The following is a 19,024-nucleotide window of genomic DNA, read 5'->3' on the forward strand; positions in this document are numbered from 1 at the left end:
GTAATTCGCATCCATGTACACACGGATACCGTACACGTGCCATAAAAAAGAAAAAAGAAAGAAACCATCTCGAACGAAGCGAAGCATCGAGACAGGAAAAACTGTTAATATCGAGGATGGCTAGAGTGGAGAGATGGTTCGCGACCCTTTGGTGGGGCAGCGGCCTTGAGTGCTGATTGATTCCGCCGAGGCTATAGCCCCGTTGATTCCGCGAATCGTTCTACTCCACACCCTTTAAAACCCTTCCCGATCCCACATTTTCTTTCCTTCCAATTAATTCAACATCCATAACAAAACCTTCCTTCAAAATCCATCAAACGTACTTACTTTTACACATATATATACAATCTCTCAAAATGAAAGATCCATAACAAAATCTTCCTTCAAAATCCATCAAACGTACCTACTTTTATACATATATATATATACAATTTCTCAAAATGAAAGATTCATAACAAAATCTTCCTTCAAAATCCATCAAACGTACTTACTTTTACACATATATATATACAATCTCTCAAAATGAAAGATCCATAACAAAATCTTCCTTCAAAATCAAATGTACTTACGTTTACACACATATATATATATACAATCTCTCAAAATGAAAGATCCATAACAAAATCTTCCTTCAAAATCCATGAAACGTACTTACGTTTACACACACACATATATATATATAATCTCTCAAAATGAATATAAATATATATATATATATATATATGTGGCAGATTAATTCAACATCCATAACAAAATCTTTTTTCAAAATCTATATCCATCAAACATACTTACTTTTATACATATATATATGTACAATCTCTCAAAATGAATATAAATATATATATATATATATATATATATATATATATGTGATGGATTAATTCAACATCCAACAAAATCTTTCTTCAAAATCTATATCTATCCATTTATACATATATATATACAATCTTTCAAAATGACTATAAATATATATATATGTGATGGATTAATTCAATATCCATAATAAAATCTTTCTTCAAAATCTATATCCATCAAACGTACTTACTTTTATACATATATATATGTACAATCTCTCAAAATGAATATAAATATATATATATATGTGTGTGATGGATTAATTCAACATCTATATCTTTCTTCATCCAAAATCTTTCTTCAAAATCTATATCCATCCATTTATACTTATATATATACAATCTCTCAAAATGAATATAAATATATATATATATATATATATGTGATGGATTAATTCAACATCCATAACAAATTCTTTCTTCAAAATCTATATCTATATCCATTTATACATTATAAATATATGTATAATCTTTCAAAACGAATATAAATATATATATGTGGATTTTTTGAGGAAGAAAGAGGTGAAAACTTACCAGGAGAGACGGCGAGTGCGAGGAAGGCAGCGGCAGTGGCGAGGAGGAGTATCCTAGCCGCGTTTCCGCGAGCCCGTCTTCTGCCCGGCCTCGGGGCAACGTGACATCCATCCCCGCGCTCCCCCCCGCGTTTCGATTGCACGTCGAGGACCACGTATGCCGGTGGTTCATCCCTTCGGTAGAGGAGTTCGTCCTCGTTCTCGGCGTCGTCCGCGACGCGGGACGCCGCGGCAACGCGTCTACGCCGTCTAGGACGTGGCGACCGAGGCGGCTTGTGGACGTCGCTACAGCTACAGCTGCTGCCGATTCTATCCCCTGTTGCCGGACCGTAATACATGGCCTGGAGGAGCGACCACCGCCGTGCCACCGGGTGCTGCACTCGTCAGCGTGTCCTCGTCGCAACGGCGCCGTATGCGACCGGGATTGCGGCTCCGCGAGCACCAGCGGCGTCCTTACCTACGACACCCAGCGATCTCAAGGATCCGCGGCTAAGAGGCATCACCACGACCTGGCTCGAGCCGAACCGATCACCACCAACACGCCCGGCACCAATCACCAACTCGTGATTCCTTCTCCTTCTCTTCTTCTTCTTCCTTCCTTCCTCTTCTTCTTCTTTCCTCTTCCGAGAGAAATAATTTATACAACAACTTCTCAACTTTGTTACTTCGTTGTTGTTACTTTTCAAGGATACTCTTCGCTAATTACATATATATATATATACGTTTATACAGGTGGTTTATACAGGTAAGATTTCATTTCTCTCTCTTCTTTTCTCTTCCTTCTTTTCGACGCGTACGCACCCCTGTCCCCCGTCTGTTCACTTCGACAACATGGGAAAACGGGAGGAAGGGATAGGAACTACGCGAAAGGTTGCCGTAGACACGACGGAAGTCACCCCGACGGGACTCGACTCGGTGAAGAGGAGGAACCGCGCGCGCGATCCGGCACTCCTACGCGCGTTCACGTCGGAGGGAAGAAACCCTTTAAACGAAAGCGTACACGGTATATTACCGGCGACACGTCGCGGCTCGTACGTGCACGAGTGTGCAGCCCTGTAAGGGAGCAACGGAAGGGTTCGTCGCACTCCTTCTCCCGAACCCTTTTCCTCTCTCTCCTCTCCTCTCCTTCCTTCTTCTTCCTTTCTCTCCGCGCGAATCCTCTAACACCGATGAAAACACGACGGGGAAAATGTTCTCGATGCCATCGAACACCTCTCCCGTATTTATCCCTCCTTGATATCTCCCTTCCTTCCTTCCTTCCTTCCTGTCCTTCCTTCGCGGAATCCCTTCCTTACGCTCTTTCAAACGGCGCAGCGGCAACCGGCTGCGGCTCGTCGTATGTCCAGCGCGCCTGGACACCACTACCGTCCGGCAGAAAGTGTCGACTGCCACGAGGTGGACACCTCTGCGAGCCTCCGCCAGCGGCAGCAGCACCAGCGAGACAGCGGCGACGACGGCGGCGGCGGCGGCAGCAGCGGCGACGGTAGGCAGCACCGGCGGTGCTGGTAGCAGTGGTGGTAGTAGCGGCACTGACAGCTGCAGCTGGTGGTGCACCGGCGCATCCGGCTACACCACGCATTCGTGTACGAAACGTGCAGTCACGTCCTAGGCTACTTTTACTCCGTCCATATGTATCTGCCCGTTCACGTCCTCTCACTTCTCCCCTGATTCGTAATCGAACGTTACAAAAAATTAATAAGAAACGTCAGATACGTATATATATATATTCTCCTCTCTATATATATATGTGTATATATATATATATATACACAAATATATATCCACGGTTTTCTATTTCGATTCCGAAAATTCGCTGTTCCGCCTCATATTCTCGTGCGCAAAACCGGGAGAGAAATAATCGGAAATAGAATAATGGAAACGCGGTTGGACAGGACAGATCCGTCCTCGTGGACTCGTCGGCGTGTACTGAACCTCGTGGACACGGTGCCGCGTGCGTCGTCGTCCCCGTGCGGCAACGTCAGTGCGGCGGCCAGAGTAGTAGAGGCCAAGTCTGCTCGCGGTCTGAGCCAAGGCACTCGAGGCTGGCAGCACCACGACGCGGTGGTCTCTGGTCGCGCGACTGCCAAGCGGTCGTTCGGCTACGTCCGTGGCGAGCTCGTGCGGCCCGCAACGCTCTCCGCCGCACACGTCCGCCGACTCGCGCGCAGCCGGCTTTCGCGAGCGCGCTCTATGCTGGCCGCGCGCCTCCTCTCCGCGGGGGGCGGGGGGAGGCGGGGCGGGAGAGGGCAGAGCCGCGGTGGTGATCGGAAGGCCGGTGTGGCTTTCGGGTACAACAGCAGCGCCGCGACGCGCCACCACGTCCGGACGCCCCTCGATACCCCGCCGATGCCATCGGCCTGGCCCGAAATCGATGCCCCGCAACGCGACGTCTCGAAACCACCCCCCGTTGCCCGACCTGTGCCATCAACGGAGCGCCGCTACACTCGCACGCTCCCTCCTTCGCTCTCCCTCTCCCTCCCCACTCCACTCCACTCCACGCGCTCTCTTCTTTGCTCCGCGGCGACCAGTGTCTTTCTCCCTCTCATCCTTCTGGTTACGGCGTGCCGGTTAAGGCTCTTTCCGTCGGTCTTTCCACCGACGCTTTTTGGGCGGTGCTCTAATCTTCTCTATCAATCGATGCACCTTTTCTTTCGTATTATTATTATCATCTTCCCTTATATTTTTCAGATTATATCTATTGAGATTATGTATATGTTATTTCTTTCTTGTGTTATTCTTTTAAATTTCTATTGTTCGTTCTTTTATCTTCCACAGGGTTGATTATTTACTTTAACTCTTTGAAAAAGCAAAAAACAATAATAATTTATAGTTTAGTATTATGAAGAACAAGATTCTGATAATGAAGAACGTTAAAGAGATTGTAAGAATTATTTGATTATTAATTTTTTATACGTTGGATAATATCGTCTTTGTTTACCGGAGGTTCACGGGATGGATAGGCGCGATAATTTTGATCGTTTTATCGGGGATCGCATCTTTCCTCCGTGGACGAACGGATACGTATTCTCTTTTTACAGCGGGCTGCATGAATGGTATACCATGAACGGCGGTGTCGTGTGACACCGGATCGATCGCGGAAACTAATAGCTTGCATCGATGAGGGAATTGCACTGAAATTGGCGTTTTGTAAAATACGCTTGTTTTGAGGAACGGTCATCAATTATTCAAACAAAATTCTTTTTCAACGACGAATGCCATTCTTCGTTTCCGTTCTTCATTCTTCCATGCTCTTTAAATTCATTTTTCTAAAAAGATGATTTCTTACGTTTAAACAAAAATACGTAAAACAACTTCAAGTTCCCTAGAGAAATCGATTATCATTATAAATACAATTATTATTTCTTCTATATCTCTTTCTCTCTCTCTATATATATATATATTCAGGTGATATAATATTATTACTGCGGTGGGCCGAAGTAAATGCGATCCATAAAAATTTATCGCAACTTTTTGTCCATTTTTCTTCAAGTTGGCACACGGACGTCCCAGAACACGTAAAACGCCCCTTTGTCGGATTACTCTACGAAATGATTCGATCGGAATAAAATGAAGTAATCAACCGAATCGAGTGTACGTATATAGGCCAGTGTTGGAACGTTGCAAGCATTATCAATCATCTCCTAGATTAAATACTCTGAAAAAAAAATATAATAATAATAACGATAACCCATTTCATCACGAACTGAAAGATTAATACAAATGTATAATGGTATAAGAAATATCCATGATGATGCAATCCGAAACAGCGTATTGCATAATCCTGCAAACCTGAAGAGGAACTAGCCCAAAGTCGTACGTCCGGGCGCGCTGATTCCCCTTCCAAAATCCATTTGTCCTGAATTAGGGTGGTGGAAAAAATTCGGATCACTCCACAATGGTATCGATAAACCATGGAGTCGCCAGTCGCCACGAGGGCCGTCTGCTCGTCCCACGAGATCTCCGTGGAAAGCGGGACACGCCGCGCGTTCCATCCTGAGTCGCCTTGGAGATGCTCCGAGCAGCCAGCCAGAGGAGTCAATAGACTCTACGTTGCGGCAGATGTACGTATCGATTTTGGAACGTTGATTCGCGCGTGTTCCAGAACGATACTGTTGCCCCCCATTGGACGGGGAGGCGACGGGGTGATGTTGCATGGCGTCTCGTGTACGGGATCGGGCCGAGTTGCGCTCCTTTTTTCCATCAGCCACGACGTCCACGCCGTGGCAGCAGGCATGCGGGAGACGAGACGAGGGGGTTTTGGGAGCACCTGGAGAGGCCACTGGGTGGCCGGCATTGCCCTCGCCAGGTGGTTGCAACTTGTTGTTGCGGCTCCCCGAAACCTTTGTGCCAATGTCTCTATGGTGTCGCAACATTCGACTGCTTAAACTCTACGTTTAATTAATCTTTAATTAATTAATAACTCTTTTAATCTTACTACTATCTTACTATTAACTATCTTATTACTAATATACAACTCTTAAACTATCTTTAATTAACAACTTTTTTTTTCCTGATTTTATGTCGATTATTTAGTATTTAGTATTTTAGTGTGTACTTTGAATTATGAGAACAAGATCTTGACAATGAAAAACGTTAAAGAGATTGTAAGAATTATTTAATTATTAATTTGTTCCATCTATTCTGCCCATTTAACTGTGTATTATTTCTTTAGTAATACATTGTGTATCTTTCAATGATTCCAGGAGATTTATTTTGGAAATATTGGACTTTAAATCCAGGAAATTAGCTTTAGTTAAACTGTACGTTTAATTAATCTTTAATTAACAACTTTTTTTTTCCTGATTTTATGTCGATGATTTAGTATTTAGTATTTTAGTGTGTATTTTGAATTATGAGAACAAGATCTTGATAATGAAAAAGGTTAAAGAGATTGTAAGAATTAATTATTAATTTGTTTTATCTATTCTGCCCATTTGACTGTGTATTGTTTGTTTTTTTAATAATACATTGTGTATTTTTCAATGATTCCAGAAAATTTATTTTGGAAATATTGAACTTTAAATTAACAGGACAGGAAATTAGCTTTAGTTAAACTGTACATTTAATTAATCTTTAATTAACAACTTTTTTTTTCCTGATTTTATGTCGATGATTTAATTTATTTTTAGTATGTACTTTAACTGTGTATTGTTTGTTTTTTTAGTAATACATTGTGTATCTTTTAATGATTCCAGAAGATTTATTTTGGAAATATTGGACTTTAAATCCAGGAAATTAGCTTTAATTGCTCATTGAATATTGATGAATGAAATTTCTTAGTATTTAGTATCTTAAAGAATTTAAATAGATTTTAATATTTAAAAAGATTAATCTCTCGTGATGATAATGAATTAAAAAGAGATATTTTCTTATCCAGAAAATTTAATGAAATATACTTACGATCAGAGAAATTTATTACTCCTTTTCCTTCTACTTTATTTACCTTATTTACGTGCGTACAGTTTTCCATTATAATCGATTTGAAAAATTTATCACAAACATACCCAATTAAATATATTTTACAACAAGTTGTCTTTGTCCATTTTTAAAGAATATTTATTGCTTCGTTTAACCTGAAAATAGAATGGATGATTTTATACAGAAAGCCAGATAATTTTTCATTTACCATAAAATGAAACGATCCATTTTTAAGAAGTAATGATGCAAGATTACTTAACAAGATTTAACAAAATTCAAGATCATCACGTGTTTAAGCAAGAAAGTTTGTGAAAATGGGAAAACATATGCAGCTGCTTTCCATGGATCATTTACGATGCCCGTTACCCTTGGCTGAGAGCTGATACGTCCTTCAGGCACGACCCCATTGTCCACGGTGAAAGGTATATACGTGGACGATCTTCCGCAAAATAAAAAGGAGCCTCGGTGTGGTCACCCCTCGTGTGGCACGCGCCACGATCCACCTTTCTTTTTTCTTCATCGTGCGGCCAGCCGTCGCCTTTCAGATCCCCCGGATAAGGAATCCTCCCTACTGCGAGCGGGGGAACTTTTTAGAATGTTACTCGTTCTGCCTACGAATGAAGGAGAGAGAGAGAGAGAGAGAGAGAGAGAGAGAGAGAGAGAGAGAGAGAGAGAGAGAGAGAGAGAGAGAGAGAGGTCTTACGGCGCCTTTGATGTTGTTTTCAACACTGGCCATGGGCTATCGAACGTCGTGGTGCCCATTCAACTTTGGCAATGGCAAGGAATAATGTCAAGGAAGAATTTATATGCAAAATTGGTTTCGACAGATGATGGTTAATTTTGGTTGAGAATCGGCTTTGGAGATGGTATGCAGATCTATGGAAAATTTTTAATACTGATAATTATACATAATATGTATGTAAAATTGATTAATGATTGGATAATTAATTTTTGGACAAATAAAATGCACTTATTACAATTGCAAATTAAAAGGCTTTCACTATAAAGTTGTTGAGTAAAGTATTGTAAAGCACATAATATATTTATTTAAGTAATTGATTTTCTATAAACGATATTTTTAATTTTGATAAGTAAATCTAATAATTAAATTCTATTTCTGTGATATGTTCATTGATTGAAAAAAAAGAAAAAAAAAGGTGGTAATTAAATAAATAGAATAGGAACAAACAAAGGCAAAGGAAAAAAGAAACAATGCGTATATTATTTTGCAGTATATCCCTACTGGTTAAATATAGCATCATATTTCGATATCACAATTTCACCGGGGGGGTGTTTTCCCCGACGCTGCCCTTGAGAATTTAAAGAAACTGGGATAAACGGCACCCCACGTTGCGCCTATTGCACAGCCCGGATCGCGATTCAAACCTCGATGATTGAAGGCATAAAGGAAGACAAACAACGAATTCTTTGGGGGGAGAGCAGGTGAAATAACTGCTGCTCTTAAACTCACGTTCCATTGTTATAATTAATAAAAGTTTTAGTATTATTTCTTTCAAACATGTTTTAAAATTAAACTATATCTAATAACAAGGTATATTAAAAATCAAAAAATTTTCAAAATATTTAAAAATTGAAGCTTCCATAGAATCAAACTTTTGAAAAAATTTAAAATAATCGAGAAAGACGAGGTAAACGAAATAAATTCGTGAAGCGAATCCAATGCACTGACCCTTCCACGCATCTTCGAAGAGACCACGTGGAAGAATGACAAGAAAATACGAGTTTCTTCTCGCGCAAAGAAGAAACAAGAGGGCAGTGAGAAGGGGTTCCGCGTTGGGGGATGGCCGATACAAGTGGGACATTCAAGAAAGGGGTTAGGTCCCATACGGTGACAACGGCAAAACTCGAAACGACGTCGTCGGACTTGGCTTCCGGCCATTTCCTAGCTATCGATCCACGAAGCGTTACGACGAAGCGCCCTACGTGCAATTATAGGTGTATCGTGTGTATAATACGACCCTGGTACGTGCATAGCCGGGGGATAGATCGTCGGCGTACAAGGACGATCCCCGAAATTTGGCCGCGACATCGAAATCGCGAATTCTTCGATAGCCGCTTGAGAAACGCGCTATCGAGGACAGTTGTACTGTTGCTTAAAATTGTTCCACCTAGGAGAATTTCAAAAACGGGTCAAATCTCATATAGTAAATATTATAGCACAAATATACTTATTACGTATATTGTATATATTATATATTGACAATAATAAAATTATATAATTTATATGATAAATTTGTAAATATTTATATTTTATTTGGTTAAGTTATTTGGTAAGGCATGATTTAACATAAGAAAAAATGAAATTTGAATTTAAATTAATATTAAAGTTAAAATTGTTAAGAAAATTTCAAGATTCATATAATTTGAAATATTATTATTTATTTTATTATTTGAATAAACGCATTCAAACTGAACAAATATAAATATTTATATTGAATAATTTTTATGAAATAAGTTAGCAAAATATAAAATTATTATTGCAATAATTATTTCTAATTATATTTGGAGTAAAGTGGCATGTAAGAAAGACACAGTTCACCCACCCTATGAATGCAACACAACGATGCGTTTCCACGTATACGTGGAATCGATAACTGGGAATTAGTCTGACAGGCTGTCTGCCAGAACCAAGTATGTACTTACATACATCTACGCAAAAAAACCTTGCCAATCATGTTAAAATAATTATATGGTGCAAGTAATTAAGTTAAATATAATTAATGCACACTTACTCGCTGAAAATTATTATTAGATTAATATTATTTTTTCGATTTTTCCATTTATATTAAGTTTAATAATAAAGTACTCTATTCGAATAACCTAAGTGACGAGAAGTTTTTATTTAAAAAATCGATAATGTCGTTATTTTCAGTTTTGATATTATCGACTGTTTTAAATAAATTTTCAAAAAAATTTTCGAATCAAGATTAAAATCCTTCTGTTAACTTGTAGATTTTATTTTTTTAATTTTAATGTACAGACTATTAAAACTGAGATCCTTATCTAAAGTATAACCTATAAATTAAAAAATGTATATTTTAAATTACAATTAATATATTACATTTAAAATAATATGCTAAAATAATAAATATGTTAAATAACTAATATGAAAATTAATGTTTTTTAACATACTTTTAAAAAAACTCAAAAGCTTCAAGTTTCGATTAAAATTCAACAAACTTCGATCAATAGTTTCGTAAGAAAATGAAGATATAAATCCGGAACAAATAAACGATTTTAAAATTAGGTTATCATAACCAGTTCATTTGTGAAAGTTTATTTTTCTATTTTTCTTTGATTCCACATAAACATCATTGTTCGTATCATTCTGAAATATGTAGAAAAAAAAATGTCAGTCAGAAAGACAAACTACAGAACAAATGAAAATATATTCGCACAAACTGGGCCGTGAAAGCTAACACAGAACCGATAAATAGAGGATCGCCGTAGTCGGTACCGAGGATCAATATGTCACAACCACAATACAAATACAGAAGACATACATATACATAATCGATAGATATGTACACTATTGTTACACTATATCGATTATTTTTCGATTATCGATTATAAAAAAATATTGTATTCAGAACGATAAAAATAATTTAACTATTATTTGCAATTTATACATAATTTGTAATTTTTATCTTTTTTTAACTTCGAAAGATGAAATATATACTTTTTGCTCGAAGTAAAATTAATAATATAATAAAATTTGTTTGTTGACATTTATTTATTATTGAAATCATATATCGAAATTTATAAGCAAATAAGTACTTTCAAAACATTATATATAAAAAACAATAACAATTTTTGCATTTTATTAACGTTATTAAAAATTAAATATTTATTCATTTCTTCTTTTTGTTATATGCAATTTTGTAATTTTTTCTTTAAATTTATCGTTACAAGAAAAGCAACATTTATCGCTTTCGATATTATCGACCGATTTTGCCACGTGAATGGCGCTGCAGTCAATATGTTAAATAATATTTTTTCACATGAATATTCTATTTAAAAATTGGGAGATTTTTAACGATATTAACATTATCATTAAAGAAAATTAATATTATCATTAAAAAATTGTATTATAATTTTTTAAAATCATAATTAATTTAATAATTTGATTTAATTCAATTTAATTCAATTCAATATCAAACGATATTGAGAACAAAATCATAAAACGCACTTCACAATACTCTACAAGCAATATTCTTATAATAATAAAATATGAAAAGGCACTTGATAACCAAATTGTGTGAGTACTTTAACACACTATAAATTAACACTTTTTTTCGATCGAGTTAGTCTTCTCAAATATCTTAATTAGATATAAATATTTAATTTGAATTTACTATCCTATAATTATTTCGAAATACAAATTCAAATACACAATATAAAAAATTATTAAACACGTAAATTTTTGTTTACATTATTCATAGAGAATTATAAAAAATCATTAAATGAATTTTTTATAATCTATTTTCAAAATCTTATTACGAAATTTTTAAATATTAATTCGATAAAAAATGAATAATTTAAAGTAATAGCACCATATTAAGGAAAAGTTATTATAAAGTGTAATATAAATATAAATCGTTTGGTATATACTATAATAAAGATTTCACGGTATTAAAAAATACCTTCTCTTAACTGGCCTACATACATTCGATCGCGAATGTTAAAAAACGCGTAGAATTATAAATAATATTTTACAAAATTTGATATTTTCCTACACTCCTGTCTTACTTTTTTTTTTTCTTTTTTTTTAAACTATCCATGATAATGGATTATTATGATATTGCATTTTATGTAGAAATACCACTTATTGAGATATGATTCAATTATATAATAAAATTATCGATTTCAATTGAAGAAATCTTCTACCTCTGCTAGTTCTCTTGCTCGGGCTTGTTGATGTGCCCAACGTTCTTCCGCAAGTTTATCACTTACTCCCCATTTTTCATGATAAATACGTTGTCCACAAGTTGGACATTTTTTACCCCCTATAATAAAATATAAAATAATATTTATAACATGAAAATAAAAATGAAAATTAGTTATGATAGTTATAATAGTTACCATGGAATGGAGGAGTCTTCATGAATGTTACAAGACATTGTAAATGAAATAAATGTCCACAATAAAGTCTTTCTACATGCATATTTGCAGTTTCGTTTATTTCTGCATTTTCTGGATTGGTTGGCAAACATGTTTGTCTGCATGATTGACAACGTTCTTGTGGTAATGTTTTTACACACCTGGATAATAAAACTTGATCAGAATAATAATGATATTAATATATTATAAATATTAATGAATAAACATACTTTATAAGGAAAGTAGTAACAACTTTTAAGGATGGTGAAGGTGTAAAAGGTATTTGTTGTTTTTTGTTAAGTGGTGGTTCTACGCATTGTCTAGCTAATTCTTTTCCTTGACCAATAAAGTGACGTGTAAACAATGGAGGAAAATTTGTATCTGCATCTTCCAATCTAAATATGGAAAAAATTATTCAAAGAAATGTACTTTTATTTAATTATTATTTAAATTATTTACTTATTATTAAAATTAATATTTTAAATCATCATTGACACATACTTTACACAAGTAACTGGATAATTATCCGGTACTTCAATTTTAGCCTTGAAATAATATAATCCTTGCTGGACCTTCAAACCGATACAAGAATGTTTCTGTTTCAATTTTAATTCATCACTATTTTCTAGGATATTTTTTATGGCTGAGATTTCATCATAGCAACAAATTAAAGGATTTTCATCAATAAAGTTACGAATGAATTTTAATATTGGCAACACCTATGAAAACAAAGTTATATAGAAAACATTGTTTCAATTAATAAATTCAATTATTTACCTGAGCTTTTCCTAATAATTTTTTGCATTCCTTTTCACAGACTTCTGTTAAACCATCAAGCAATTTCACAGATAGAGTTTTGCTTTTCAATTCAATTAATAATGGAGTATAGGGATAGTCTTTAGAAAATTGGATGCACGCGACAATTGTTTTGAACTTTGTTTTTCTGTGATTTTAATAAATATTACAAAGTTAAAAAATTTATAACATTATCTATAAATTACATTATAGATATAATCTAAAAAAATTAAACATACGTTATTTCCACTCGCACCATCGTGCGTACACAAGAAACGAGGCGACTACCATCAACAACATTTTGACAAAGTTTTGATATTTCTTGCAATTCATCATCGATAAAGCCCATGAGAAAAATGAAACAAATATTGTTTCACACTCTAGTAGCCTCTTATTGGTTATGTTATCAAATATCAAACATCTAAAAGGCCAATATAACAAAACTAAATTATTCTATAAAAAAGGCAATATAGACAATCCGTCGTGTTTTAGTTTAATTCTTGAAAATTACAATTATGATATATAATCACTATCAAGGTCAATCAAGAAACTTGTGGTTGATTTACACATTTGTGTTTTGAAACATGGATCATAGATTAACAACATAGTTATTTTCTCCATGATGTAACATTAAGTAATAGAATAATATTATGAAATAAGAAGTGTTAGAGAACGAAATAATTCAAATTCATTATTAATATTTTTTTTACTCATTATAATGAAATATATATAAAATAATCGAAACGTATAAAATTACATGATGATTTATATTCAATATTATATAGTATAAATATAATATGATATAAATAAAAATATATTCCTTATAAATTCTAATAATATTTCATATAAATATTATCAAATAATAATTTCAATAATTTCATAATAATTGTTTCATATAAATATATATTATATTTATAAACTTAATGATTATATATATTTATTATTATAAATCAATGAATAAAATAATCCGTAAAATAAAACATTTTTAAACATGCATAACTTTCGATTCTATTCTATGTATTATTTATATTCTTCATATAAAATAAAATATAAAATTATGATTTTTGAAATTTATTCATTAAATTTTATCAATTTAGGAAAAAACCTTCAAAGTTACGTATAGTATTAGAACTGAAATTCAATTTAATATAATTTTATAATGTAAAGAATGATATTCTTCCTAAAAGTCAATAGAAGTCTACATTTAAATTTTTTATTTATTAGATTTTCATCTAGTAATATTTAGTTAGTGCCGAAATCAATCATCGCATAGAAGGAAAAGTGCCTATTTGTTTTTTCTCTGAAAAATTGAAAATATGACTATGTTTAATAGAAATAATAAATCTATCCGATATATTTTCAATCTAATATAAAAAGATAAAAGATAAATATCTTAAAGTAATATATAGATATCTTTGTTTGAAAAATAATATTAATGTGTAAAAATAAATATTTTGCGATTATAACCTCTTATTTTAAAAGAAAAAGAAGAAAGTTTTCAAAGAATTAATTCGAAATTAAAAATTTTATGTTTTAAAAAATTTATTTAAAAAAACAATAATCTTTAAGTAACATATAATTTATATTATTTAAATTTGTATATTTGCTTCAGCGTACAGTTTATGTTGTACATTCATAGACAATTTTTTCATAATTTAAAAACAAAATCCATTCGGTGGCATTTCTTTTTTTGCTTTATGCAGTTTTGCTGTAGTAAAGAAGTTGTGTAAAGCAAAAAAAAAAAATATTGCCGAAAATTATTAAAACTTATTTGCGTAATATGATTATTGTACCAAAAATGAATTAATTATAAATGGATTAATTACCGTTTTCAATGATAAAACATTTAATTAAATTAAATCAAAGTAGTAATTCGAAGAATTTTCGATTACTTACAAAATTAAAAAGCACAATAAATCAAATATTAATTCAAAATTTATTTTACTACAATAACTTATATTTGTAATGTAAATGTATAAAAATTAATAAATCTTTTTTTCTAAATATTTTAAGTACTCTTTAAATACACTTTTAGTACATTGAAGATTATTGTCATAAAATTATATTATCTCGTATATAAAAGATTAAAATTAAATTTTGTTTAAGAAATTTCGAAATTTTAAAAAATTTTATTTTTGATAAATTTTTACATTACGTATTATTTATTAAAATATTAAGTCATAAATTAAATATAAATTTTCTGAATTTGGATGAAATTTAAAAAAAAAATAATTATAAAATTATTGAAATCTAAAGTTTTAATGTAAAATAAATTGACAAATAATAACAAATAATAATTATACATTTTAATAATATTAATTTTAACTAAAATAATAATTTTAATTAAAAGTTGCTATATTTAATTTTAAAATATTTTTTTAAATGTTTTTTATATTATAAAATCATTTATTTATAATAAATGCACAAATATCAATTTTATCATAATTTTAAATTTTCTATTCTTGTTTTTTAAATTATAATAAAAAGTGAAAATTAACATTACAATAACAACGTATAACAAGTTGGAGCAATTTAGTGTTTGATAGAATAATGGAAGCAATTCTAGATGGAATACCAATATGAAATTATATAATTAATTTTACAAAAATAGATTTTTGAAAATATTAAAATCTAATTGAATAATAATTGAAAAAAGTAATTGATTAAAGATATAGTATATGTATGATTATACATATTATAAAAGGAAATAATTTCTACGTTAAATGATGTTACTTTGAAATGAATTTGAAATATTTCACAATAATTTTTATCTATTGCTTACAAGTAAATATTTTCTTAATCCATTATTTATAGTGGAATAAGTATTAATAGTAAAAATAAAATAATAAAATATTTGTAAAATAACTATTATATGCTAATGAAACTATTTATAAAAGATTACTTCTTGTAATGAAAATATATCAATTATATTTTATTAAAATCTTCTAAAAAATATAATAACTTATTTTATATTTTTTAAAAATAAAATTAATAAATTGTGATGTGCGCGCGCGTACGCATATGTGTATGTAATTGATTGAATGATTTGATAAAAAATATTTATTTTAATTTTTTAAAAATTTCATATAAATATGACAATTATAATATATATGAAAAATATGAAAAATACTTATATTTAAATAGTTTGCATTAAACATGCGTATCTCAAAATTCCAATTATTTATTTATATTTTGAAAATGAAATTTTAAATAATAAAATTTATTATATTATAATTTGTTATTTGATTCTACTTCTCTAATTATAATTTTTTTTTAAATTATAAATAATTTTAAGAACAATATAGTAATATTGTATTTATAAAAAAATACTATATGTTACTAAAAGCTAGAGATATATAACATATATTTTTATAAAAATAAAAAATATAAAGTGAATTAAAATATTTTTAAATAAACAAATATGAAGCTAATTTCATAATATAATTTAAGTGGGATATTTAAAAAATAGAAGTCAATAAATATATATTATAAATTTACATTAGATTTTTATCTAGTAATATTTAGTTAGTGCCGAAATCGATCACAGTATAGAACGAAGGGCGCTGTTTCTTGTTGTCGTTTCTCTCAAGAACTGAAAACATGGCTGAGGTATGATGTGATGAATATATCCAATAAAATCTTTTTCATCTAGTATAAAAAAATAAAAATAAATATCTTAGAATAAAATATATGTATTTTTTTGTTTGAAAGATATAATATTGATATGTAAAATATTTTATATTTTAAAATAAATATTTTCATAACATAACCTCTTATATATTCATAATTTTCAGGCAGAAGAAACTCAAAAGAAAAAGAGGACTTTCCGAAAGTTCACCTTTCGAGGAGTTGATCTCGATCAACTCCTTGATATGCCAAAGTAAGATTTTGTATTTCATAAAATATATATATTTTTATTTTTTAATTATTATTTACATATTTACTTCAGTGAACAACTTATGGTTTTGATGCATGCCCGTGCTCGAAGACGATTTTCTCATGGTCTAAAAAGAAAATCTATGGCTTTGGTAAAAAAGTTACGTAAGGCAAAAAAGGAAACACCACCGAATGAAAAACCAGAAATTGTTAAAACTCATTTACGTAATATGATTATCGTACCAGAAATGGTAGGCTCAATTGTTGGTGTTTATAATGGTAAAACATTTAATCAAGTTGAAATTAAACCCGAAATGATCGGTCATTATTTGGGAGAATTTTCTGTTACTTATAAACCTGTAAAGCATGGTAGACCAGGTATTGGTGCTACTCATTCTTCAAGATTTATTCCACTAAAGTAATTTATATTTGTAATGTGAATAAACTGTACAAAAAATAATGTCTTTTTTTAAAATATTTTAAATATCCTTAAAATGTATACATAAGAGTTAAAATTATAATATAAAATGTGTACACATAGTAAATTTTTATATATATATATATCTCCAGTTATAAACTTTGTTATTGAAGAATTTTTACATTATATCTTTTTTTTGTTAAAATATTTAAATCATTTCATATAAATAATATAAATTAATAAGGATAAGTTATATGAAGTTATAATTGAAAGTTAATTTTTTAATTAATATTGTACATATATATACACATATATATATAGGTTCTTCATAAAAAAATATAATAAAAAATTTTTTTTTAATTATTTATTTAGTCTATATTATTTAATCCAATATATATATATATAATAATATATTTCATTATTATTTAATTTATATATTTCATAAAATTATTAATATTAATTAATAGTTTTTCTAGTATAAGAAATATATCGATGAACTGTTCTAGAAATGTTATATTCTATGGCGTATTATACTTTATATACTTTGTAAATCTAACCTAGTGTAATACACGTGTTTTCGTGTTACGGAAAATTCAATAAAAAAAAAAAAGCAAAAAAAAGAAGATACGTTTATATTTAAAAAATCATGTTAAAATTAAAATAATTCTAATAATTTTTAAATATAATAATATTACAAAAATGTCACGAATTGCTGATACACGGGAAATTATAGTGACTAGTGACAGTAATAATGAACATTGGAATGCTGCCGTGTGGGATCATCGGACAGGTTCTATTTTATTGACCTACAAAAATGCCGGTACTCTTGGTCATCGAACTCTTCAACTTTTAAATGATAGTTATATAGTAGGAGCTGATTTAACAAAACCGCGTATATACGTTTGGCCACTCAACGATCACTCTCCTGTGTCTAACCTCAGATTAACAACACCGGGTAAAGTTACTGCTTTGAAATTTACACCGAATAGTGCCTACATTGTTGCAGCAATTTCTGAAAAATTATTTATTTGGCAATCTTGTAACGGACGATTGCTAAAAAATTTATCACAACATTATCAAACAGTGAGTTGTTTATCGTTTACTAAAGACGGTTCAATTTTTGCCAGTGGTGCTGAAGATGGTTTAATATTTGTTTGGTCGTTATATCGTGTGTTGAATGACGAACAACCTACGCCATTGCACGCTTTCTCTCATCATTCGTTACCAATAAAAGATCTACAATTCGGTCATGCCGGATCACGAGGAAGACTGTGTTCCGTATCTCTTGATCGAACATGCAACATTTACGATCCTAGTAGTGGATCGCTATTGCTCACCTTTGTGTTCGACGTACCGCTCACTTCCATTTCCATGAACATCCGTGAAAGTGATTTATTTGTGGGTTGTACCGACGGTGACATATATCGATTCAATTTACACGAGCCACCACGTGGAATAGAACATCATGTGCAGATACGGAAAGACGGAAATTCGGAGGGCGTGATAGTTTTCCAGGGACACAAATCGACCGTAGTATCGTTGTCGATATCGATCGACTGTCGATATCTGCTGTCAGGCTCGATAAGCGGTGAGGTTCATGTTTGGGATATAGCCAGTCATCAGATTCTTCGAACAATCAATCACAAGGGACCAATTACTGCAGCATTCTTTGCTAAATATTATGAGAATTTCCGGGTCACTAATCTTAAACCATCCTTGCAATTGTGTAATCTACAGAAAATGTCTGATGATAATGGGAAAGAAAGTTCTATCGATATAATTTCAAACAATCAAAATTTGACGGATATTTTAAATTTCGAATTATATACGGAAAAAAATGTCGATCTGACAAGATTAGAGGATTCAAATTCGCAGAAACTTGTTGAGATGAAGGAAGAAATTGATAGACTAAAGAAAATTAATACTGCTATTTATCAATACAGCGTAAAACATATTCTGAATAAATCGAATGAAAATATACCTTCAATTTGAGCATTTGTACGTATGAA

The 19,024-nt window shown here is 31.7% G+C and overlaps 4 protein-coding genes and 1 long non-coding RNA gene across 6 annotated transcripts in view; 2 read left to right on the top strand and 3 right to left on the bottom strand.

Annotated features, from left to right (window-relative positions):
- The window catches only part of LOC411748 (protein kinase C-binding protein NELL1), a 75,231-nt gene extending 71,779 nt beyond the window's left edge, over window positions 1-3,452 (bottom strand). Inside the window, 1 exon segment of the mRNA XM_006559806.3 lies at window positions 1,389-3,452. Within this exon segment, the coding sequence (XP_006559869.2) occupies window positions 1,389-1,725 (337 nt within the window). The 5' untranslated portion in view covers window positions 1,726-3,452.
- A 6,310-nt stretch (window positions 3,453-9,762) lies between these two features.
- LOC107964757 lies at window positions 9,763-10,448 on the bottom strand. The gene is made up of 2 exons (XR_003304996.1): window positions 9,959-10,448; window positions 9,763-9,841 (listed from the first exon to the last, which is right to left on the bottom strand). It is a non-coding gene; the product is annotated as an uncharacterized LOC107964757 (long non-coding RNA).
- Window positions 10,449-10,687: 239 nt separating this feature from the next.
- On the bottom strand, window positions 10,688-13,342 carry LOC725481. Of its 2 annotated transcripts, XM_006559803.3 has the most exons (7): window positions 13,233-13,342; window positions 12,961-13,142; window positions 12,704-12,869; window positions 12,428-12,645; window positions 12,157-12,321; window positions 11,909-12,087; window positions 10,688-11,832 (listed from the first exon to the last, which is right to left on the bottom strand). In XM_006559803.3, the coding sequence occupies exons 2-7, from the start codon at window positions 13,068-13,070 to the stop codon at window positions 11,693-11,695; spliced, it is 978 nt and encodes a 325-aa protein (XP_006559866.1). In that variant the 5' UTR covers window positions 13,071-13,142; window positions 13,233-13,342; the 3' UTR covers window positions 10,688-11,692. The 2 variants fall into 2 exon arrangements, with proteins under 2 accessions (XP_006559866.1, XP_016768667.1); XM_016913178.2 differs by having other exon boundaries at window positions 12,961-13,324.
- Window positions 13,343-16,207: 2,865 nt separating this feature from the next.
- Window positions 16,208-17,057, top strand: LOC551644 (40S ribosomal protein S15). The gene is made up of 3 exons (XM_624035.6): window positions 16,208-16,330; window positions 16,516-16,601; window positions 16,671-17,057. The coding sequence occupies exons 1-3, from the start codon at window positions 16,322-16,324 to the stop codon at window positions 17,017-17,019; spliced, it is 444 nt and encodes a 147-aa protein (XP_624038.2). The 5' UTR covers window positions 16,208-16,321; the 3' UTR covers window positions 17,020-17,057.
- Window positions 17,058-17,561: 504 nt separating this feature from the next.
- LOC102654594 (WD repeat-containing protein 18) lies at window positions 17,562-19,013 on the top strand. Its single transcript, XM_006559805.3, has one exon. The coding sequence runs from the start codon at window positions 17,715-17,717 to the stop codon at window positions 19,005-19,007; it is 1,293 nt and encodes a 430-aa protein (XP_006559868.1). The 5' UTR covers window positions 17,562-17,714; the 3' UTR covers window positions 19,008-19,013.
- The last annotated feature ends 11 nt before the right edge of the window (window positions 19,014-19,024 follow it).

This window comes from Apis mellifera, linkage group LG7 (assembly GCF_003254395.2).
Source record: "Apis mellifera strain DH4 linkage group LG7, Amel_HAv3.1, whole genome shotgun sequence".
In the NCBI taxonomy this organism is placed as follows: Eukaryota; Metazoa; Arthropoda; class Insecta; order Hymenoptera; family Apidae; genus Apis; species Apis mellifera.